We start from the raw sequence: 24357 nt of genomic DNA, 5'->3' as shown, positions 1-24357 counted from the left end.
GCTGTGACGTAAATGGTGTGCGGCCGTGAAGCCAGGACAGTAAACAAACATGTCGTCGGTGGTATGGGCGTTGGAGCTATGTGCAACTCAAGGCATATGCTCGAACCGGAGCTGCCTGGACGCTGCAATCATGTTACGCACTATCCGTGCTGAGTGTGCTGACTTTTCGTACAATGTCCCACTGTCTGGCTTCCTGCATAAAGTCAAGTGCTCGGCGCAGTTGCGGCGAAATGTCGCTCCTCTGTTTTCATTTAAACAGCTCCTTATATCCGTTAACGCAGCTAGCTAGCACCAGATGCTAACAACAACAATGCACGTAAGGTCTCTCTCTCGCTCGCTCGGGCCACACATACACACACCCTCCCGGTCCTCCCAACAGTCAGTCGGTGCCTGCCGGTGAGCGTGGAAGTGTGGTCTGCCACAAGCGGGCGGCAGGAGCGGGGCTGTCAGCATCAGCTTGTAGATGGTATTTTAAACTCGATACGCTCTGAAACTACGGGGCGGCCAAGGAATTTTTTTCATTTATTATAGGTATCGGTCTTGAGAAGCATGAAGTTATCGGTATCGGTATCGGTTTCAAAAAACCAATATCGTGCATCCCTAGTTATGGTTCTATCTTGTTATGCACAATGTTGATTATTCTCTCTGAACTAGCTAAATACATGCGTCTGGGGTAGAGTTCTTGAGATTTGACGTGGCAACTCTACCGTGAAGTCAGAACCTCTGGCTCTTGGACTTGTGATGTGAATTCTCCGGCCGAAGCTCCTAATAAACCATCAGTGTTTGACATCAAAGCTCCAGCTCACCCTGTGTCTCCTTCCTGAGTCGGTGACTCCCACTGCATTGCTACAGTTTCCCTTTCACCTACTAGTGCAGGGGTGGCCAACCAGTCAGAGGTTAAGAGCCACATGTTTTCTATGTTACTGCAAGGAGCCACATCAAACACACAGTCACTGATACCGCTTGTTTCAGTTTTTTGTTTTCTGGAGACAAGATTTCAACCACGTCACTGATTCATTTTTGTGGCATTGGGATATATTTTTAAAATCCTCTGGAGCAGAGAGAAGAGCTGTGGATTATTGTTATTGATTAATGCATCAGTGTTTCTTAGGGTCAAAAACACTAAACCCACAAATTAAAATGAAAGCGTTTAGTTTATTTAATAAAAGAGCACATGTTCAATGTGAAAAGTGACAGTAGTTATAGATTATTTGCAATTTGATGCTATATATATTTTTAAAAAGTATATATATAACACCTTGAATTTCAGGGGGGGCGCGGGGCTCCGTTGGCGGCTCGCAGTGCCCCTCCAAGACAATGGTAGGGGAAACACTGAATAGTGTTTAATCAACAATAGGTTTCCCCCCCTCAAAGGTGATTGGTTCACTGCATTGCAGGTATTATTGTGATTGGCTGTTGGGCCACATCAAAATGAGACGCGCTGTCATCCTCTCATACTGACACCTGACACCACACATACACACGTAGGGAGAGCCGGGACAAGGGTAACACGGGACCAAAGTAACGGAGCGATTTTATCCGAGCCCAAACAACTTTGACCGGCCAAATTACGTCAGAATGATGGGCATTCAATACTTAACAGACCTACTAAATATCAGGTGTAACTGTCAGTGTTGTCACGATACCAACATTTTGGTTTCGATACCAAGTCAAGAATTGCGATTCCGATTATTTTTCTTAAAAAACGGGAAACAGTCTTAAAATGTAATTATTGTGCTTTATATCACACCAGAATCATAACCATAACACAAACTTTTAAACAATGAGAACAGTAAATACAATAAATGACAAGAATTCGTATTAAATACAATTAATACATTTCTTACAGACAGGCCTCGTGGTGTCCGTAGGCTTGCCCTCACTGTCAGAGATATAGCTAAAATACTTCCAAATGTAGCTTCTGGCATATTTGTTGTCAACAAGCCGAGGCGCAGCGGCAGTTGCACTCCCACTTGCAGCCATGCTTCTCGTTTTCTCACATGCTCTGGCAGCTAGCGCGTGCACGAGAGAGGGGAGGGATTTAAGCGTGCTTGAGAGGGGAGGGTGCAGGCACGGCTGCAGTGCAGGGAGTGGAAGCAGAGCGCTGAACACACACGGCTCTTATTAAAACAGCGCTTTCTCACCGGAGTACTTTTCCCCGTCATTCTTAAAGTACCGATACTAATGAAACGGAGGAATCGTAACGATTTTAACGACAGGGTATCGCGGTATACATTTCAAGTATCGGTACACCGTGCAACACTAGTCAGGAGTCAGTGTCTCTCCCCCAAACTCACACATATACAATTCGATATGAACTGAAGAGCCGCATGAAACTAGGCAAAGAGCCGCATGCGGCTCGAGAGCCGCGGGTTGGCCACCCCTGTACTAGTGCTTTGTGGGGAGTTTGCAGTACATTCTTTTGACGAAGGAAATAATTAAACATGTTTATTTAGGCTCAGAATTACACATATTGTGTTTTGGTGACAGTCACTAAGTGTAAACTAGTGTTTCAAAGAAAATTCCACAGCTCTTTGAGCAATTAATGTACTTCAGCTGACTAGCCAAATGAGTAGTAAGGATCTGTAAAATGAAGTTAGTAGTGTACTTTCTAACCTGAAGGATGTTGGTTTGGTAGCACCACCAAGAGGTAACACAAGAAATACTTTATGTTCAAACATGTACAAGGAGAAGGAGGCATTAGCCAAAGAGCAAGAGTAGTGGTAGTGCTCCAGGGAGAAGCTTTAAACTTGAAAAACACTGGGTTACTGTGTTGTGACCTTTTGAGGTTGACACGGAGTGCTTAACTATGTCATGTTATGTATGGGTGCATTCTTTAACAGCTGCACTCACATGACATATAGGGTCCTTTTTAAACAGAGGCCTTTTTTTATTTACAGAATTCCGATGTTCTTTGCTCTTCTTTGATAAAGGGCTTTATTATATTTAAACATAATTGTTATTCTTTCTTTTTGAGTGCCCTAATTTCTAAATGTCGACAAAATTGAGAGCATCAGGGTTTTGTGGTAATCAACGGATCAAGCACTGGAAAACATGGTGGGATTTAACATTTGTGCCACAGTGGGAACCCTGTATTACATTTTTGTATATATATACTTTATTTGCTTGTTCTGATGTCAATGACCCCTCCATTCCTATTCCCAGAAGTCCAAAGGAGTAAAAAGCAGCTCTGCCAGTGGTTAAATCTAACCTCCGGAGTTGGTCAATTCCAAGCACTCAATCTGCTTTGGAATTTGAGGTCCCTGTGATTCTTCATATTGGCTTGAATGTATTCAGTAACTCTGTATATTTCCTTTAACATGAAGATTGGTTTTGATTAAATTCAAGATTGAGATTTTAAATGCCGAATGGAGAAACTGTCATAATGCATTCTCACAATGTCAGTTTTTTCCAATATCGTGCAGCCCTAGTTCAAACTGTTGACGGCTATGAAAAGAGAAGAAATAACAATATTATTTTGACATGTCATAGTAAGAAAAACACAATTGTAAATAAGTGAAAATAAATCCAACCATTGTATATAATCAGTAAAAACTGTTTTAAAAAAGTGTGCTGAGAAAAAGGTCTATTAAAAGTCTGTGGCTGAAACCAAACTGTCCTTTCAGTTTTGTGTCATATGGGTAACATTATCAGCTAAAATCGTAATCATACCAAAGATTGTTGTAGGTCTACTCAGTGAAACAAGTTGTTAAGATGACGAGGTATTGTAGGCTTCTTGTCGACATAGTCCTGCCCTTTGTGTGTGACCTTCATCTTGACACCCAAAGCACTGTCCCACAGCATGTTTCCCATCTCTAGAAAAAATGTGTCAGCATGTGTTATGTGCGGAAAAAGGGAAACATCTTTAGTGTAGTTTTGTTGTGTTTTCCATGCTACAGCATCTCAATATTCGGAAGGCCCAAGTGAGTATAACCTGTGGGTGGGTTTGTGTTGAAAATAATGGATTTTATTTTGCTTTACAAACTCATTACTGGATCTGACTCCCCCTTTTGTCTTTGTTTTCTAGGAAATATACTATCTGACAATGCAAAGGTGCAGAGAAACGATGGAGAGGAAAAACACAGCAGAAATGAATCAGGTATGGGTTTGTGTCTTTGGCTCCATGTGAAAATGAGAGTTTATTTATAACTAGTGGTGCACGATAATTATCGGCCCCATAATTATCGATCCGATATTAGAAATTATGACGTCATCCCGATAAACCCGATAACAGTATTAATAGCCCCGATAATATACAATATATTTTTTGGGCAAAAAAAAAGAAAAAATACTGCGGTGTGGGTGGATTGGGATGAGGGGCGCTTGTTTTTCACTCGGCTCCTCCCGTTTTGCCAGTACTGTGGTATTAGTGGTTTAGGAAGAGGGGAGTTTTTCACAAATCCAGCGCTCCCTAACTCATGCCTGGCTGTGACGTAAATGGTGTGCGGCCGTGAAGCCAGGACAGTAAACATGTCGTCGGTAGTATGGGACTATTTCAAAGTTTCAGAGTTAGATAGTTCGCTTGCTATTTGTATTAACAAATGCAATGCAGAAGTTCCACGAGGAGGGAAAAAGGCAACGAGCTATAATACTTCCAACCTGATTAGTCACCTGAAACATCGCCATCGCTACGATGGTGTGTTACAAGCGTACGAAGACGCCTGCGCTGCTAAACTAGCAGCGAATCCAAAGCCAGCTGCAAAGGCACCGGGGCTTTTACCTATCGACGAGGCTGTAATAAATACTGTAATACTGTAATAAATATGGTCACTTTGAAGAGTCAAAACTGTTCTTGGCTTTGTTTTGTTCATAGTAGTAATGCTCATGTCATTTGCTCACTACTAGTCTTTTTTTTACCACCAGGTGTGCAAAAACTACAGGTGCATTTAATATATATATATATATATTATTATTATCGGTTATCGGTATCGGTCTTGAGAAGCAGGAAGTTATCGGTATCGGTATCGATTTCAAAAACCCAATATCGTGCATCCCTATTTATAACATTATCCATCACTATACAAAGCCATTATACATACTATTAGAAAAATCTCACTCATCACCGGCTCGCGTTTCAAAACAGGATACATGTATTTATCATCCTTGAGACAACAAGAATGGAAGCAGTCATCACATACAGAGCATATGGTACAACCAGTTCCTGAACAGTGTCCTTCACATACAAGAGAGGGTGTTACACAGTTACAAGATGCAGGAATACCGGTTCAAAGCAGTATACAATGTTTTGTTTAGATTAACTAAGGCCCGGGTCCGAAATGATCATGCTTGTCATATGCCGATCTCCATAGAGGCTGAATCATCATGTTAATCGTTGTCATATACTGTAGCTATCATATGCCTGAAAGAGTGTGTCCTGATGATATCATGTGCACCTCTGTCACTGAAAGAGTACATTTAGTATTTTCCCAACACATAAACATACTAATAATATTCCTACACTTGCAGAACCCAATAGTGAAATAGTTATTTTGTAGTCATTTGTATTTGAATAATTAAACATTTATTGTAGAGGGAGGGGTTTGTTTCTATTCAAAACAACTAATGCCATGTGTGTGTTGTGTAGTGTAAGAGGAAGGTGAGGGTGTGCGTAGCAACATGCAACAGAGCGGACTACTCCAAGCTGGCCCCCATCATGTTTGGGATCAAAAACAACCCTGAGGAGTTTGAACTGGAGGTTGTAGTCCTGGGCTCTCATCTCATCGATGATTACGGGTATGACAAACTGCCACAATGGCTTCCTACTAAATATGTTTACTGTTGACGTCCGGAAGCAGAAAAAGTGTGTATATTCCTTTAATGGAATGCAGTAGCCAACATAACAGTCCATAATATCCCACATGTCTTGTGATTTACTCAGGTATTTCCTTAATTTGTCCTTCCCTATCTCCCGCTCCGCAGAAACACTTTCCGTATGATCGAGCAGGACGACTTTGACATCGGCTCCAAGCTCCACACCATAGTGAGAGGAGAGGATGAGGCAGCCATGGTGGAGAGTGTCGGGCTGGCACTTGTGAAGCTCCCCGATGTGCTACAGAGGCTGAGCCCTGACATCCTGGTCATCCATGGCGACCGCTTTGACGCGCTGGCCCTTGCAACCGCTGCGGCGCTGATGAACATTAGGATACTTCACGTGGAGGGAGGAGAGGTGAGGAGGCAGGGCTTCGAGAAAATAAAAGAGAAGTTTAACTTTAAATAATCTAGTAATGTATATTATTTTTGTTGCACTAGACACAGTCCTTTTATAATTCAGTAATACTCTTTGTTACCTATCTAAAAGTACAGAATACAACCATAGATTCATAGAACTAATTAAATCAATCACTTTTTGCTTTGTTTACAATCTTTTATCCCATGTTTTTATGACATTTGTGTGTGCAAAGCTGTATTAATTGTTCCCAAATGACAAACTACATCTCTGTCTTCCCTTTGTTTGCCTAGGTGAGTGGTACAATTGATGACTCAATCCGTCACGCCATCACTAAACTGGCCCATTACCACGCCTGCTGCACACGCAGGGCAGAGCAGCACCTCATTGCCATGTGTGAGGACCACTCTCGCATCCTGCTGGCTGGCTGCCCTTCCTACGATAAGCTGCTGTCAAATAATCACAGAGACGACTACATGGATATCATCAGGAGCTGGCTCGGTACGTGGGGATACGGTCATGGGAAGGAAATATAATAATTGACATTTAGAGTATGTTTGAATGTCATGTGTGGGGTGTTAATTCATTTTGCAGGGGACAAGGTGCAGGAGTCAGACTACATAGTGGCTCTGCAGCACCCGGTTACCACTGACATCCAGAACTCTATTAAGATCTACGGGCTGATGCTGGACGCCCTGATATCGTTCAACAAAAAGACCCTCATCCTCTTCCCTAACATTGATGCCGGTTAGTTCCACCCACTTGTTATTTTATGTTTTCTTCTATTTGTGACTGTATTATGAAATGATTCAAGCGTGCTTGGATTGGAGATTGTTTCCCTCTTTCAAATGTTATTAAATAAATGACTCGCATCTTTCTGTGTAAACAGGAAGTAAGGAGATGGTGCGTGTGATGCGAAAGAAGGGCATTGAGCAGCACCCTAACTTCAAGGCGGTGAAGCACATTCCCTTCGACCATTTCATCCAGTTGGTGAGCCACGCCGGCTGCATGATCGGGAACAGCAGCTGCGGGGTACGAGAGGCAGGGGCCTTCGGCACGCCGGTCATTAACCTGGGATCAAGGCAAACTGGCAGAGAAACAGGTATGCATAACAAAAAACAAGATCATAGTTAGCTGCTGAAACTGCCATGACTATGGTCCTGATTTGCTCTCTGACAGAGGAAGGTCAAGGTTGCGGTCGAATTGTCAGTTTAGCTTAGGAACCTTCCTAACAGAGGGAAATGACCCAGAAGTACCTCAGTGGCAGCCATGATAAGAGCCGTTCAAATTCTCTAGATGATAGGAAAGGAGGTTTGAAACTTCTTACTTATAACCTCCTTTAGCTTAGGAAACACTGGACCTTCCTTTACGAAAGGAAAGGAGAACATGCTGTCCCACAATACCATGCGGCCGCAACATTTACCGTAACACAACATTCGGCCATTCACGGAAACAACCGATTATGACCGAGAAACACGTATCATGAAAGTTACGGTGCTTATTAAGAAATATGAATGTTACTTTTTTATTGAAATGATCAAATAAAGTCTCAGTCTGAGCTGTGTGTGATTAGATCACTAGTGAAGCATTGCAGAACTGAAAAAAACATTATACATTTAGTTGAAATCCATTTTGAAGCAAAATGTGTTAATAATTATTATAAGTTATTGTTGTTCTGAATAAGATAAAGATAAGATAAGAGATAAAGCTTTATTGTCTCCCTTAGGAGAAATTTGTTTTGGGCATCGAGATAATACACATAAAACATTCAGGTCAATCAGTCATAGATACAGAACAGAGATCACATATCACATGGCAAAGAAACAAACAAGAAACATACAGGTACAGCACTTTCCCTATTGCACATATCCCTATTGCACATACATAATCAAATATTGCACTTTCCCTATTGCATTCATACATAATCAAATATTGCACTTTCCCTATTGCATTCATACATAATCAAATATTGCACTTTTCCCTATTGTATTCATACACAAATCAATATTGCACTTTCCCTATTGCACCTATGCATAGTGTCCGTCAAATTGCACATATCCCTATTGTGTCCATACCTATTTACACATAATGCACTTCCCCTATTTAACCTTCTCGATTGCACAAACTACACTGTAAACATTGCACCTCCCAACAACTCCTAACACAGCATAATCACAATTGTTTCTGACTGTTCAGCAGCTTGATTGACAGCGGAACAAAGGAAAACTTATACCTGTTCAATCTATAGTTTGGTAATCTATACCTTCTGCACTCGCGAGGGCAGCAACTCAAACTCTCTATACAGGATGTGTTTGGGGTCGCATGTGATTTTACGGCCTTGCTTTCTCACCATCTCCTCAAATATCTCCTGAAGAGAGGATGGTGGAAGCATGCCAATTATTTTTCCAGCCCTTTTTATAAAGCTCTGGAGTTGTGATTTAGATTTAACTGACAAGTTACCAAACTATGTTGTGATGCCATAACGAATAATAGACTCAATTGCTGCCCTGTAGAACATTAACATGATGCATGTATCCACTCCATGAACCCTGAGCCTATGTAGAAAATGCAGGCGCTGGCTTATCTTTGAGCATACCTGATCCACCTGATGGGCCCAGCCTAACTGAGCATCAAAATAAATCCCCAAATATTTAAAACGTGAAACCTGCTCAACTCCCTCCCTGTTGATAAGGACGGGGCTGTGATCACCTACTGACTTGGGGTCAAAGATCATTTCCTTTGTTTTTTTAACATTTAACACCAGGTTGTGCGCCTCACACCACTTCACAACCTCTTCAATCTCAAGTTTATAAATAGAAATGTCTGAGTCTCTAGTCAGTAGACTAAGTATGGCTGTGTCATCAGAAAACTTTATAATGTGGTTGTGTGTGTGCTGACTCCTACACTCATTACATTACATTACATTGCATTTAGCTGACGCTTTTATCCAAAGCGACTTACAATAAGTACATTCGACCAGGAAGACACAACCTTGAAGAAAACAGAATCATATAAATACATCAGGTTTCATAGAGCCAAACATTTCAAGTGCTACTCAACTGGCTTTAGATAAGCCAGTCCTTTATTAGTATAAAAGTGCTTTGTTAGCAGTTATTTGTTAGTAATTCTATTGCTCGAAGTGGAGTCGAAAGAGATGAGTTTTCAGTCTGCGCCGGAAGGTGTGTAAGCTATCTGCTGTCCTGATGTCAATGGGGAGCTCATTCCACCATTTTGGAGCCAGGATAGCAAACCCACGTGTTTTGCCGATGGGAACTTGGGTCCCCCTCGCAGCGAGGGTGCAGCGAGTCGTTTGGCTGATGCAGAGCGTAGTGCACGCGCTGGGGTGTACGGTTTAACCATGTCCTGGATGTAGGAAGGGCCAGATCCATTCGCAGCATGGTATGCAAGTACCAGTGTCATTTGTGTAGAGCAGGGGTGCCCAACCTTTTTTGAACCGAGAGCTACTTTTAAAGTTGCCAGTCTGCTGAGATCTACCAGTCCAAATAGAGAGGCGTAGCCATTACTGACAGCCTACTACCAGGTAAATGCACACTTCTACTTGTATAAAACTGACCTTTGTACGATTAATACCTCATAAAATACTGCAGATCCTTTATCTTACCTCGGCTCTTTCTAATCTAAACACATACAAATATTTAACTGAAGTTACACAACAGTGTTGTTGATACAGAGTTGGAGTTTATTAACACGTCACACTACAGTGGGTAATGTATTCAAGAAACATTGAACAGTGCTGCCACATATGACACAGGGAAAAAAGGAAATACTCTGAACCCTTTCTTTGCCATTATATAAAAATAGTGTTGCTACAAAAGTATAAATGAGGCTTACTAATAAGACAACTCAGATCTGAAGCTACACAGGAATCTGCTGCCAAAGTGCAATAAAAAAGACACAATTAATAGAATCAAACCCATTTTTTGTTGCATTTTAGTAGAGTATAAAAATAAATGCCTTTAAAATAGGATGCAAGCAACACTAGTTTCTTAACCTGAATTGATAATACACTATAATCAATTTAAGTTTGCATTCTTATACCATTTTGTACAATAATTATAATGAATGAGTTCAAACAAACTAAAACTTACAGCTGATTAATAACGGTATCTAACTTGAGTTTTTATTATATCAAAAACCTGTTGAAATGCTTCTGTTATTTTTACTGTCCCCCAAAAGCGCGTCGGCAGCGTCTAGGAAAGCTTCTTTCACAACTTCGGCGTCTTTGAAAGACTTCATGTGTTTCTCAAGAACGTGACTGACACGATAAGATGCTATGGTAGCAGCCTTGCTCTTGTTGTTGGGCCTGGTGAAAATGGACTGCTGTGCATTTAGCTGTCCTTTCAGGCCCCTCCCCTTTTGGAGCGTAGGGCAGAATTAGGAGGGAATTCCGTCTCGTAGCGTTTGTGCACTGTTTTGAAATGCCGCTCCAAAATTACCCTTCTTCGATAAAGCCATGCTCGCATTGCAGATGAGACAGATGGACTTTGAATTGGAATAGATACAAAAATAATCATCCTCCCACTCGGAGTGAAAATTATATATTTTGGGCTTTTTTTGCTTCTGCCATAATTGCGGTCTTGTGTGTGTGCGGACTGTCACTCCTGTTGACACGGACAACATCAGCGAAATAGTGCCCACTGCCCAACAGCCACGCCCAGACACATGGGGTCACGCCGGCCAATCACAAAGCTTTGATGCGTTCAAGTGCATTATCCTGGCACAGGAAGATTATGTTATAGGACATTAACAATAAAACAGAATATTGTTGTTCTATTTTTAGACACATCTCACGATCGACTGGGAATCTCCCCGCGATCGACCGGTCGATCGCGATCGACTGGTTGGGCACCCCTGGTGTAGAGTTTGAAGAGAAGAGGAGAGCTAACGCAGCCTTGTGGTGCCCCTGTGCTTATGACCTGTGTGTCAGAGAGGGTCGAGTTTACTTTCACCTGCTGCTGTCTTTCAGTTAGGAAGGAGTGATACCATCTGATTAAAGGTGGGGTAGGTAAGTTTGAGAAACCGGCTCGAGATACACTTTTTGTTATATTCCATGGAATGCTCTTAACATCCCGATAGCAATGAATATCTGAAGTGTTTTGACAAAAAATCCATAAAAAACGTCATCTGTGGAAGCCGTAGTACTGTAAAAAGCACGACCAATCATCTGAGCCGGCCCGGCTAAAATAACTGGATGGCCTACCTGCCTGTCAGACTTCCATCTGTGCACAAACTTATCTCGTGCCCTCATTGGTCATGTGCACGTTCGTGTGTGTTGGAGGAGGGGCTCTGTAAGGAAGTGGCAGATTTTCTCCGGTTGTGTATTTTCAAATTCTAGCGCACTCGAGCTGGTTTCTCCAAAATCACCTACCCCACCTTTAAGTAAGGGTTCACATCCATCTGTTTGAGCTTTTTTAACATAATTTGGGGAAGAATAGTATTAAAAGCTGAGCTAAAGTCCATGAACATTAATCTAGCATAAGCTAAAGGATTTTCCAGGTGTTTTAGAATAAAGTGAGTTGTAGAGGTCAGAGCATCATCTGTACCTCTACCGTCGCTATACGCAAACTGGTAGGGGTCCAAGAGGTGTTGCATAATCCGTTCTAGTGACTTCATAACTATTGAGGTCAAAGCCACTGGTCTGAAGTCGTTGTTGTCATGTGGGCATGTTTTTTTTGCAACTGGTATGATGACAGCTTTCTTCCATATTTGAGGGATGCTTCCCGAGTCAGCAGAGAGCTGGAATAATGGACTCCAGGCAGGGGTGAGCTCATCTGCAAACGTTTTCAGCAGGAGTGCCGAAATACCGTCTGGCCCACTGGCCTTCTTAGTATGCAGTTGTTTGAAAACCCTGGCCATAGCACTATCATCAATTATTATTCTTCTATTGTGTATTGGGTCACAGGTTAAAGAGGTTGACAAGTTATTACATGCATCAATGTTAGAAGCAGAATTAATATCAAAACGTTTGTAGAAGTTCTTGCCGGAGTTCAGATTTGTAATTTCTTTAACAGAGTCCCACAGTTCTTTCCAGTTCTTGGTTGAGAAAGCCTCTCGGACACTCAGACTATGTTGCTCTCAGGCTTCTTTAAGTGTCCCCTTTAGTTCTCTTTGAGCTGATCTCAGTTGTATTGCATCGTTCTTTTGAAAAGCGATATTTCTTCGTCGGATACACTGTTTAATATCCGATGAGATGTAGTCTTTATTGTTTGGATAGATCCTAATGGTCTTTTTTGGCACAACAGTATCGACACAAAAATGAATGTAGTCTGTGATGTCTCAGCGATGGTATCGGTGTCATTGTCCTGGTAGAATACAGGAAGCAGCCACTTAGCTTTTCTTTATGCTCATCAAAATGTAGAAAATGTAGAAAATATAAGAAGGTTGTAGCAGTTGTGGAAGAGAAACATGCTGCTCAAGTATTATCAGTGACCCAAATAAAAGCACTATTGGATCTGCCTCAGCTCTTTACAACTCTGTTGATGACAATTCACTCTCCCATAGGTGAGAATGTTCTTCATGTCAGAGATGCCGACACTCAAGATAAGATCTACCATGCTTTGGAGCTGCAGTTTGGAAAGAGATACCCCTGGTAGGACCAATGTCTATATGTCTGTCTCACTAGGTCTTTGTCTCCTTTTTAACATTTTGCTGGATACTCTAAAGGGCAACTACATCAAACTAACATTTAAAGTTGGAGTAACAACCATTTTTCATCCCACTCCTGTCAGACTGTTTTAATGTATATCTTTTTTTATTTACTTAGCACCGACACAACGATCCAAAAATCACCTGTCTTGCAGATGTTCCTAATTAGCCCACTTTCTCTAACCAACACACAGGGTCAATTTGGGTCATATGAGAGTAAACTGTGCAAACTACGCCATGCTGACAGAAAGAAAGTGTCTACTTCAACATTAATAACTGTGGAATAACCATTTCACTGTGTTTACACTTTTCAGGTCATAAAATGTGACTTTTCTTTTACCGCAGCTGTTATAAGTAGAAAGATATGAACACAGGTGCATTTCTGTTTCCCATCAGCTCCAAGATTTACGGTGATGGCAATGCAGTTCCTCGTATTCTCAAGTTTTTACGGACCATTGACTTAAATGAGCCCCTCCAGAAGACTTTCTGTTTTCCTTCGGTGAAAGAATGCATTTCCCAGGACATCGATCACATCCTGGAGACCCAGAGCGCTCTGGCTGTAGACCTGGGTGGGACCAACCTCAGGGTGGCCATCGTCGGGATGAGGGTAAGCTGCAAGTCAACCTTTAACATAGCATTTTCTACATTTTGATGAGTTTAAATTATTTATCATGATGGTAGGTGTCACTGCTCATGGAGATACTGTATGTGTCTCTCTGGCCTTATGGAGGTCTTTTCAAAATTATGTTAAAAAAACAGTTATGATCCAAAATAAAAACATGAAACCTAAAAAGGTAGAATATGTTGCTACGGTATATAATATTTATACACACTAATTCTTACAGATGCTGGGTCCTTACTGTGATTCAATTTTACCTTATTTTTTCTATCTGCTATAAAGCCTGCTCTTCTTCGTTCATCTTTTTGCATCACAACTCTTTCCCTCCCCCCTCTCTGTTCAGGGTAAGATTGTAAAGAAGTACACTCAGCCCAATCCAAAGACCTTCGAGGCCAGGATGCAGCTCATGTTGAAGATGTGTGCAGATGCCACGCGGGATGCCGTCAGCTTAAACTGTAGAATACTCGGTGTTGGTATGGAAAAAACGCTCACTCACATTCAGAAATGAAAATCTGCTTGGATGCTGACAAAAACATTATAGAACCATCATTAAATTCTCTTATAAACGTTTTACATTTTAGGAGTGTCCACTGGCGGGCGTGTAAACCCACAAGAAGGCGTGGTGCTGCACTCCACAAAGCTGATCCAGGAGTGGTCCTCAGTCGACCTGAGGACACCGCTCTCTGACGCCCTGCACCTGCCTGTGTGGGTGGACAATGACGGCAACTGTGCTGCGTTGGCGGAGAAGAAATTTGGTCACGGAAAGGGTGTGGAGAACTTCGTCACCGTCATCACAGGAACAGGTCAGGATGTTTTCATTTGTTCCAACGTCTGGTGATTCATATCAGTTCATACGGGGTAAGTATAAATAACCATGTTCATTGAAATTATTAGTTATCATTTCATATATATTTTTTAAAATAACAACTGTATTTTGGAAGAAAGGGGCATTATCAGTTTCTAAATGTTCCTGCAGTTGACATCATTTTTTAATTAAATTAAATCATTGTACATTTTCACATTGCATCAAATTGCAAATTCAAAATGTAGCTTTATTTGAATGGTATGCTGTAGAATATGAAAAAGTAGAAATGCAACTAGATATTGTGGCAATATATATTTTTGCTATACTATATGCTTATACTGGACAAAGTAACTAGGTAAACACTGAAATATTCAGAAATATAAAGACATTCAGACAAAGTCATTTAAAAACAGTCATTAAAAAGAAAAGATAATAAAAGAAACATTAAAAGAAAAAATAAATTAACTTTTTGTACATGAAAAGTACATGAATTTCTTTAAGGTTTCTCCGAACATGAGCTGTGTATGCTTGTATGGCACATACAGTACGTCCCGAGCAGCATACACAGAGAAAACCAGCCAGGACAAAGTCCCCAGACACTGATTCCCTGGGGTTACTAGCCCCAAATGTTCATTAACCAAAAACGAAACACAACCGCTCAGTTTCAATTAAAAGCAGCGAAAAGTCTTCAGCCTGGATTTAAAAGTAGTTGCAGCGGAACTGCGGGTTTCTGGGAGTTTGTTCCAGATATTTGGAGCATAATAACTGAACGCTGCTTTACCATGTTTAGTTCTGACTCTGGGGACAGAAAGCTGAAGAAAAAAGCTTTTGAAAACCAGGATGAGTCTGCTAGGAGAGACATACAGATATTATAAGACAAATACAGTTAGACAAGTATAGCTATAAGGAGAAGTTGGAGGCAGCTCTGGCCTCTGGTAATCCCAGAGAAGCATGGCAGGGAATTAAAAACATGACGAATGCTCCACATAAGGGCAGGGGAAAACCGTCTCCTGTCTTGATCAGTGGTGAGGGAAGGGAGACGGCAAATCATTTGAACACCTTCTTCTGCCGGTTTGAGAGTAGCAACAGTATAGAGGCTGACACTGTCATTCCCCTCCATCCTCCCCCCCTCCCCTCTAGTATGACTATTGAGAAGTCAGAAGTAGAGCTGTACCCGAATATTCGTTCGTTGGAGTACTATTCGGGTTTCAATTTCGTTATTCGGATATTCGTTTTGTTTGCTTTTTCCCCGTTTTTTTCTTCCAAATTGAATTTATTGAAATATCCAATATCAACGTAAGAGCTTGTGCCTCTTCGGGGGGTGCTAACACTAAACCATAAACGTTATCGTTTACTTTCTCCGTCTTTATATGTAGATATATTACTTTTCTCCGTTAATGTCCGTCACGTTGTTTCCAATGCAACAACAACTTCCTGTCAACTGCGCTAACTCTCCTTCAAAATAAAAGCATGACCATAAATAGGAAACCAAGCCAAATTACACTTAAGACATATACAACTGAAAGTAACAAACACAATGCGATATCCTTTTCAATTTCAAAGAACACAAATTGGGTTACATTAACAATAACTATAAAACAACAATACTGTAGAATAATAAAAATGAATGCCGTGAATACACCGAAATACACGTGTTGAAGCGGTTCGCTGCTGATTACTACTGTCTTATCCTCTCTTTTGTTTATTTTATATACCAACTCCTGCATTAGCACTTTTCCCAATAGGCACTTTATTAAGTATGCAGATGATACGGCCCTGGTCAGCCTCCTATTTGATGAGGAAGAGGAGCATGGGCCTGTCCTTCACTTCTTTATTAACTGGTGTGAGAAGTCAAACCTGCTTCTAAACACCTCAAAAACAAAAGAGATGGAAATTGATTTTAGAATAGCACAATTGCCCAACCCTACTCTTTTAAATAGCGAGCCCATTCAATGTGATACTGAGTACAAATATCTTGGTGTCGTGCTTGACCACAAGCTCAGATGGGATGTTTGGTCTGAGAAGATAAATGCCAAGTCTCAACAAAGAATGTTTTTTTTTACGTAAATGATTGTCTTTTAATGTCGGCAACAGAATGGTTAAGATGTTTTATCATGCTTTTATTGAAAGTGTGCTCTCCTTCGGTATTATATGCTGGTTCAGCAAAGCCACTGAGGCACAGAAAAAGTCAGTCAGGAGGGCCATAACATTGTCCAGTAAATTGACAGGAATCTCATTTGCTAATATAGAATGCTTATACAAGGACAGAGTTTTAAAATTGGCACACAATATTGTGAGTGACCTGAGGCACCCACTTGCCTCTTATTTTTGAACTGTTGCCATCCGGGCGTAGATATCGTGCCCCTCTGTTAAAAAAGAACAGATCTAGGCTGTCTTTCGTCCAACAAGCCATCAAACTCCTGACTCAATGATGGCTAGGACACACTGTTTACCCAGCTGGTCTGGCCCTGTCCCCCCTATTTCGCAAATGAGGGCCTATAGGCCCCTTGTTATGTCTGCCGATATCTGGTTTTCTTATGTCTGTTTGTTTTAATCTGTGTCTATGTTGTTGTCAGTGACGTATTGTCTTATCTTTTGCCTTTGTGATGTGCTGCAACCCATTTTCCCCTCGGGGTCAAATAAACGAATACTACTAGGACTTGGTGCCAACCCTCTGTATCTCCTTCATCTGCTCATCAAACTCCAGGGGGGTGGGCGAGGGTGAAAGGGTGAGCGGAGAGTAGAGACAGCTGGGGTGTGAAGGAAGAGTATCCTCAAAGGTGTTGACAGGGGGGGGTGAATGGCGTTGGACACTCCTGCATTTGTGTCATAGGTCTCCCATAATCAAAACATTCCTCAGGCGGGTGCAGTGATACTTCTTCAAGGTTTTCTGTGCGATGTGTTGTGTCTTTCTCTTGTTTTGATTGCTCTTGCCGCTTGTCCTTGGCAGAGGGAACATATTGATGATGCAGGCAGTTGAATATGTTAGAGATAAACAATTTCACTCCTGACTTGTTCAGGCAAATTCCATCTGCCTTAAAAAGATGTCTGCGGTCCCAGAAAAAGTTCAAATTGTCAATAAAATGAACAGAATGGTCAGTACAGACAGTGGTATTCAGTGCAAACAATCTGCTGAATCTCTCCACTCCTCCTCTGACTGGTGGTAGAGGGCCACTGATGAACACCTCTGCATTTAGAGAGCTGGCAGTTTCCAACAGACATTTAAAGTCTTCTTTCAGCACTTCTGACTGTTGTTTCACAACATCATTTGTTCCAATGTGTAGTACCACATTCTTCACAGTCGGATGTTCAGCCCCAATATGCAGAATCTTCTCAGCCAAGTCAGAGACCATATCCTTGGGAAAACAGAGTACTTTGGTGTTGTTCTTACTACACAGACCTTTTACATCTCTTACAGCAGAGTCACCCACAATCAGAGTTTCAGGCCCAGTCGTTAGCTTTCCCTCTAGCCTTTTACTTTTGGAGTAGCTATTGGTCCTTACCCTGCTGTGTGAAGAGGACAGGTTATCCAGGTCATCTGAAAGAGATCTCTGGTTCTGGGTCAGCGGAGCGTATCTGTTCTGGATTGGCACACTTAGTGGTTTAGGACAGTGTTTCTCAAACTTTTTCATACCAAGGACCACTTAACCAATAAAAAAACACTCGCGGACCACCTAACTCCACAAATGTCCCAAAACACATCGTTTTTTACAAATCGCCTGAAAATTGTACAAACAAGTGGCAACATGTGTGATGAAGGTGCTTATCTGGGCTATATCATGCAATCGAAAGTAAAACTTAAGCTCGTTCCATTGCGGAGATATTCCCGCGAGACTGCGAAAAACTTAAATAAATGTATTTATTTCAAATGTGAAATGTTACCAATATACTCACGGACCACTAGGGGGCGCTCACGGACCACACTTTGAGAAGCACTGGTTTAGGAGAATTGTTTGTAGTTCTCCGTTTAGCAGCTGTCCACGACTGTTTCCTAGTAGGAACAGGGGTTGAAGAGGCGCTCTTCCTGGGTGATAACAATGCAGGCCAGCCGGCACTGGGCTCTGCCTGTTATTCATTCTCCCAAATCCCATGGAAATTATTTACTCTTAGGTTTTGCACCCAGAGAGTTCCAGGGAGGACTACCACTTGTAGATGTATTGCCCGGTACACAGCCCCCCTGTTCCTTGGAATCCTTGTAGCTGCTAACTAGCTGTAAGTTAGCATGCCCTTTTCCATTCTTTTGCAGCACTGGTAAAGTGGTGTCATTCCAACTTACACTCTAAAAACGAATTCAGGCGACCTTTCACCTCCACTTAATTAAATGCATGGTTGCAAGATAAAAATGTGAGTTAATTGATTTAGATAAACATTTTAAGTTGCAAACATTAATTTATAAGTTGTGTTGACGTAATAATGTTGGTAATTACATCAACTTAATATTGTGTGTAATTTGAACTCTGATTTATGCGTTAATTGACTTCAAACTAAATTCAAGTTGTAGTAAGTAATGCAATTGGCTTGATAACTTAATTGTTCGACACCTTGAGTTAAGGCCTGGACAAGTTCCCACAGTTAAGACAAATAGAAATATGCAAAGGACATTTTAAGGTGAGTGTCATCTTTTGTCATTCAAATACAGTAGATGGCCTTGTTGTTGCACTGTATAGGCAAATTGCTGTGTCCCCATTTCCCATGGTAATATGGCTAATGTGTTTATTTATTATTTGTGGGGCAATTTAAATGTGTTATTTATCTTTTTTCTCAAGATTTAAATTAAGCTCAGCGCAAGTTCTTTCAGGAAGTGTGAAGCTGACCGTTGAGCGGCCCAGACCAAGCAAGGAGGCAGAGGCAGAACGTCCAAAAATATAACCCGACGTGGGCATTTATTAAAATCATGTGCACAAAGTTCACAGCCTCAATCCTGCTGTTCTCCTTGCACACATCCTGCAGCCACAAGGATCTCACACACCTTACCAGCCTCCAAAACAGACAGGGCAACAGACCCTAAATACACCCACTCTAATCAGCACAACAAGACACAGGTGAGGGGGGAGGAGACAACACAGGACACCAGGTGCACACAATCATCAGCCACAGACATCAACTGTACTGTGCAATCACGCTAATAAAGTGCAATATTACCCGGCCTGAAGCCGTCAGTCCATAGTGAAGAAGTTACCTTCGTCACAGGAAGACTGGGTGTATATACATTCACTCCGCAGCTGCATATAATCAGCTCATCACAGGCGTTCTCTTTAACCTATTACATTTCACCTCATTCTCCAGCAGCCAATCAACGTGCTGCAGCCAAACTATAAAATGGTTCTCCTCTCTCCTGCAGTCAGCTGTGATTTCAGGTGTTCATGCACCTTATCATATGGCATGTGTCAATAAATGTTCAAACTAAATGAATTCTCTCCTGATTGAAACATCATGTGTTGAAATAAACAACTGCAGTTCAAAATAAAAAGTGAATTGCCTAATATTTTTGTTGTGGAATCAATTAATTTCTTTCTTTAAAGGCAAAAACATGAAAAAGCTAAGAAAAAAAACTATTGAAAACAATATATTTGGAGCAACTTAATTTATAAATGGTTGTCAACTTAAAAACGTGTGTTCACAATGATGGTAATTAAGTACATACAATTTAAGATTACATTTAAATCACACGGTAAAACAAGTTGGAACAACTTAATCTTTTGAGTAATCAACTTAAAAACTTGTGTTTATGCTACCAATTATTAAGTAAGTGGTAATTAAAAACACCTCTGATTCTAGAGGAAAAGCCTTCTCCCCTAACTCAAATAACTTTGTTGCTTTAAGACAATTTCATTAGAAGTTGTCTTAACTCAATAAACATCGATGCAAACTGTTGCGTTAATTTTCTTTGTTGAGCCAAGGCATTTGTTTTTAGAGTGTAGTCCATTCACTTCCACGTTAACTTCCAACCGTTGCATTTTCATTTCCAACACTGCCATCTTCTGTAGAAGTTTGTGGAAGTCATCTGTAGAGAACGAAGGCATTTTGCTGCTAACTAGCTAAATAGCATGCAGTACCAGGCTTTAGCTGTTGCTAGGCCACGCTACTGTAGGAGTGAGGTCATCGTAAAAATATTGAAATATGGCTGAAACCCTTCATCTATTTACGAAGAATAACTGTCCCAGTGATAGGTTAATGTCCAGGAGCCACTGCTCGAAGTTATCAGAAAAGAAAGATAGGAAAATCAGCATGAAAAAGTAAGCAGAGGCAAGAGCAAGCAGAAAAAGCGTCTGCACTGTAAGAAGCAGGAAGAATGGAATCAATAATTCACCATTTTTGATTAGGGAATTTGCCAACTGTAGCAAAAGAGTTACGGAACATTTGTCCAACATAAAATAGATCTATCAAGGCATGTATTGTTCTTAAGTTGAGTGCCTAAGTCATAATAAACAAGGAACTTGCTACTAAATGTGATGTGACATTATCAAAACTGTGCGCCCGGTACATGAAGCAAATTGTGATCATTAAAGGCGTATTTTAAAATACTGATGAGCTTATTGCATTCTGCTACCAAGGGAGTAAATATATTGTCCGTGTGTGTAGGTATTGGTGGAGGCATCATCCAAAACAACGAGCTGATTCACGGCACTACCTTCTGCGCTGCCGAGCTGGGCCACATCATAGTTTCATTAGAGGGACCAGAGTGTTCCTGTGGCAGTAGAGGATGCATCGAGGCCTACGCGTCGGGCAACGCTCTGCAGAGAGAGGCCAAAAGGCTACATGACGGTGAGTGTTTGTTTTTGTCCATGTATAGCTTTAAGAAATGTGCCGGGACTCCATACTGCCCAGTAGAGTAGCTGAGAAACCTGTTTCCTGTAAACCTGAAAGGACAGCTCACCAATACAAATTGCATGTAGTCATAAATATTAGTTGCTTGAAGGAATTCAAGTCATTTTTTGAATTTGTCTAAGATACATGATGCTGCAATCTAGGATCCGAAGTATTTGTTAAGTTAATAAAATGTAATAAGTTTACATGCATACATATGACCTGTGTGTTGGTGTGTCTCTCAGAGGACCTGCTGAAGGTGGAGGGGCTGAATATAAAGCAAGCGGAGCCGATCACTGCTATCCACCTCATCAATGCAGCCAGACTGGGGAATAACAGCGCTGACGCTGTTCTGAACAAAGGTCAGAGCACAAACCAGCAATATACAGGAATTTCAAATGCTTTACATTGTTGAGTAAACGTAAATCACTCACTTATATATCACATTTAATAAAAGCTGCTATTAAAACAAAAGACAAATCTAATTTCTATCTGTCTTCCTCCCGTCTCCAGCCTCCACAGCTTTAGGCATGGGCATCGTGAACATCCTCCACATAGTGAACCCCACGCTGGTGATTCTATCTGGAGTTTTGGCCTCTTACTACCTTGCCCCGGTGCAGCGCATCATTTCCGAGAGAGCGCTCCAATCTGCCCAGAACATCAAGGTCCTCACATCAGAGCTGGAGGAACCTGCTTTACTTGGAGCAGCTAGCATGGTGTTAGACTATACGACCAGGAGATTACTTTGAAGGATATGGTCCTAATTTACCAAGGATCGCAACCAACAGGAGGACTGCAAAACTGAAAGAAATTCATGAACTGCCTTGATGAAGTTTTGCCTGCAAAAATAGAAATTCTCGAGCCTGTGAAAAAAATAACTTCACAATCAGCCTAGATGTTGGCCAAATCAGTCTTGATACGTCATGTGTTAAGTACATCTATTGCACGAACCAGAAACTCCTTTTGTATCTACATAGGCAAGGTTAAATGAAGGGGCTTTTCTTTTTAGCAATCAAGCATCAGCTTTTTGGTAAACAGCAAAGTCATCTTCAATACAGAATTACCCATTCTGGGAAAGACTTGTACTGTGAAGTGGGTAGATGGAAAAGTCTATCATTATAGAAAGCGTGTATCAGATGTGTCCAAAATATTGCTGAAACATTCTCCTGCAGCTTCCTCTCAATTCTCCTTGATTGCTTGCCATCTCACGTTTTTTATAAATCGGTTGGAGTTTTCACTTTAAATATGATCGGTATTTAAGAGAAGGGTTGTAGTCAAGTTGATGTTACATTTCCATGTTTTATTACATATTATCATTTTGGGGAAATCAAGTATTTAAAGATGGTGGTTGAAGGCTTACAGGTTAAGAAATGGTTAATGAAAAATTGGTTGGAATACTGTAATAAACTGTTAGGTATCAACTGCTATAAAAGCTGCTACAGAATGATATTTCCTGAATCAGGTGAAGTTTTATATACTTTTCATGATCACTGACCTAATGAAGATTTTCACAGATTTTGAAGTTTTCCATGCCTTTTAGAAGATAATATATTTTATTGCAAAAATGTTTGCGTTTGTATGTTATAACATATGTGTTGTGCATTACATGCTGATTTAAATGTATTTGTGATTTTCTTTGAGTTAATGCCCTAACAAAAGTACTATTTAATTTTACATTTTTAAGTAAAGTATCATTTAAAATAATGACAAGACTAGATTTATGATGTATGGGCAATAATAATAATACATTTTATTTATATAGCGCTTTTCCTGGTTCTCAAAGCACTTTGCAAGCAAGTAAAGAAAAATAACAATGAATATGATTATCTGGTGGGCCAGTAAAGCAGTTGATGCTAAAAAACAGTGCTTTACCTTTTAAAAGTTACTTAAACATTGCTCAATGTTCTATCATATGAGGCTCCAGGATATAAACTTAACACAAAAAGTAAGGACATTTGTGTTTGATTATTTCTTTGTTGTAACAATGCTTCTTGGCAATGAATCTTATATCAATCAATCAATCAATGTTTATTTATATAGCCCAATATCACAAATGTTACATTTGTCTCAGTGGACTTCACAGTTTGTACAGAATATCAGTATGACAATACGACACCCTCTGTCCTTAGACCCTCACATCGGACAAGGAAAAATCTCCGGAGAAAACCCACAGTTTAAAGGGGAAAAATGGGAGAAACCTCAGGGAGAGCAACAGAGGAGGGATCCCTCTCCCAGGACGGACAGATGTGCAATAGATGCCGTGTGTAAATTGAAAATATAATACATTTGCAACATAGGTAGTCCAAATGTTTGGAAATGCATGTGTGTATAATAATAAGATGAAACCACGAGGATGTCAACAATCCTGTTGGAGCCATCAGGGAAGTAGTATGATGAGTCAGGCAGGACCGCAGAGACAGGTTCAGCCACAACTTGAAATCCAGGACTCAGGATCCAGGACTCAGGATTATACCGTTGGAAAGCCTGTTAAGTTACCTTTCAAATGGTGCCACATTTATGACAAACAAACATTTGTGGGATGAGCAGCAGAGCCGAGTATGTAGGGTGTGCCCATGACAAATCTGACAAATCTCCTCTGCCAATGCCAACAGCTTTCTTCTGCTGTTGCTTTTAACTTTTGTTTTGAGCTTCTGGTACTCACAGGTGCTCGCTGATTGTCAGTCCCACATCTCAACAGTCTGGGACCAAACTCCATCCTCCAAGATGACAACGCTCACCCCCACAGAGCGAGGATTATCAGAGACTTCCTCCAGAATTTGGGAGAGGATGGAATGGCCTCCCTGCAGTCCTGACCTCAACCCCATTGAACACTTGTGGAATCAGTTTGGGCGTGCTGTCCAGAGTGAACACAATGTTTCAAGGTCCTAACTACGCCCCTGCTGGTGACCAGCATGAGGAGGAGAGGCTGTTGTGGCTGTGTTTGGTTCTTCCACATGCTACTGAGGCTGCTTGTTAAATGAATACATTGTTAATAAAATGTCTTTGTTTCATCAGACTTCAATCATCCAATCCACCAAACGCAACTAAAAAAAAGCTGTTTGGCATTGGCAGAGGAGATTGGTCACATTTTTCATGGGTGCAACCCACATACTCAGCTCTGCTGCTCATCCCACAAATGCATGTTCTCACAAATATGGTACCATTTGAAAGGTAAGGAAACAGGCTTTCCAACGGTATATTTGCCAAGAAGCATTTTAGCAACAAGGAAATCATCTACCAAACACAAATCTCCTTACTTTTTGTGTTAAGTTTATAAACTGACTGAAATAGCCA

General features: G+C 41.0%; 1 protein-coding gene across 3 annotated transcripts in view; it reads left to right on the top strand.

The window, feature by feature from the left end:
* The window catches only part of gne (glucosamine (UDP-N-acetyl)-2-epimerase/N-acetylmannosamine kinase), a 31881-nt gene extending 8863 nt beyond the window's left edge, over positions 1 to 23018 (top strand). For 2 of the 3 annotated variants that reach the window (XM_034238579.1, XM_034238577.1), the window contains exons 2-14: positions 4028 to 4099; positions 5585 to 5733; positions 5920 to 6166; positions 6460 to 6667; positions 6761 to 6913; positions 7056 to 7268; positions 12689 to 12776; positions 13229 to 13439; positions 13795 to 13924; positions 14033 to 14254; positions 20839 to 21021; positions 21309 to 21425; positions 21577 to 23018. In XM_034238579.1, coding sequence (XP_034094470.1) covers positions 4046 to 4099; positions 5585 to 5733; positions 5920 to 6166; positions 6460 to 6667; positions 6761 to 6913; positions 7056 to 7268; positions 12689 to 12776; positions 13229 to 13439; positions 13795 to 13924; positions 14033 to 14254; positions 20839 to 21021; positions 21309 to 21425; positions 21577 to 21812 — 2211 coding nt within the window. In that variant the 5' untranslated portion in view covers positions 4028 to 4045 and the 3' untranslated portion in view covers positions 21813 to 23018. Of the gene's footprint in view, positions 1 to 3337; positions 3924 to 4027; positions 4100 to 5584; positions 5734 to 5919; positions 6167 to 6459; positions 6668 to 6760; positions 6914 to 7055; positions 7269 to 12688; positions 12777 to 13228; positions 13440 to 13794; positions 13925 to 14032; positions 14255 to 20838; positions 21022 to 21308; positions 21426 to 21576 lie in introns of those variants that run through there. The other variant, XM_034238578.1, reaches the window with a different exon arrangement.
* Positions 23019 to 24357: the final 1339 nt, after the last annotated feature.

The sequence above is a fragment of the Gymnodraco acuticeps genome, unplaced genomic scaffold (genome assembly GCF_902827175.1).
Source record: "Gymnodraco acuticeps unplaced genomic scaffold, fGymAcu1.1, whole genome shotgun sequence".
In the NCBI taxonomy this organism is placed as follows: Eukaryota; Metazoa; Chordata; class Actinopteri; order Perciformes; family Bathydraconidae; genus Gymnodraco; species Gymnodraco acuticeps.
The sequence above is the reverse complement of the archived record's forward strand: the minus strand, read 5'-3'. Positions and strand labels throughout refer to the sequence as shown.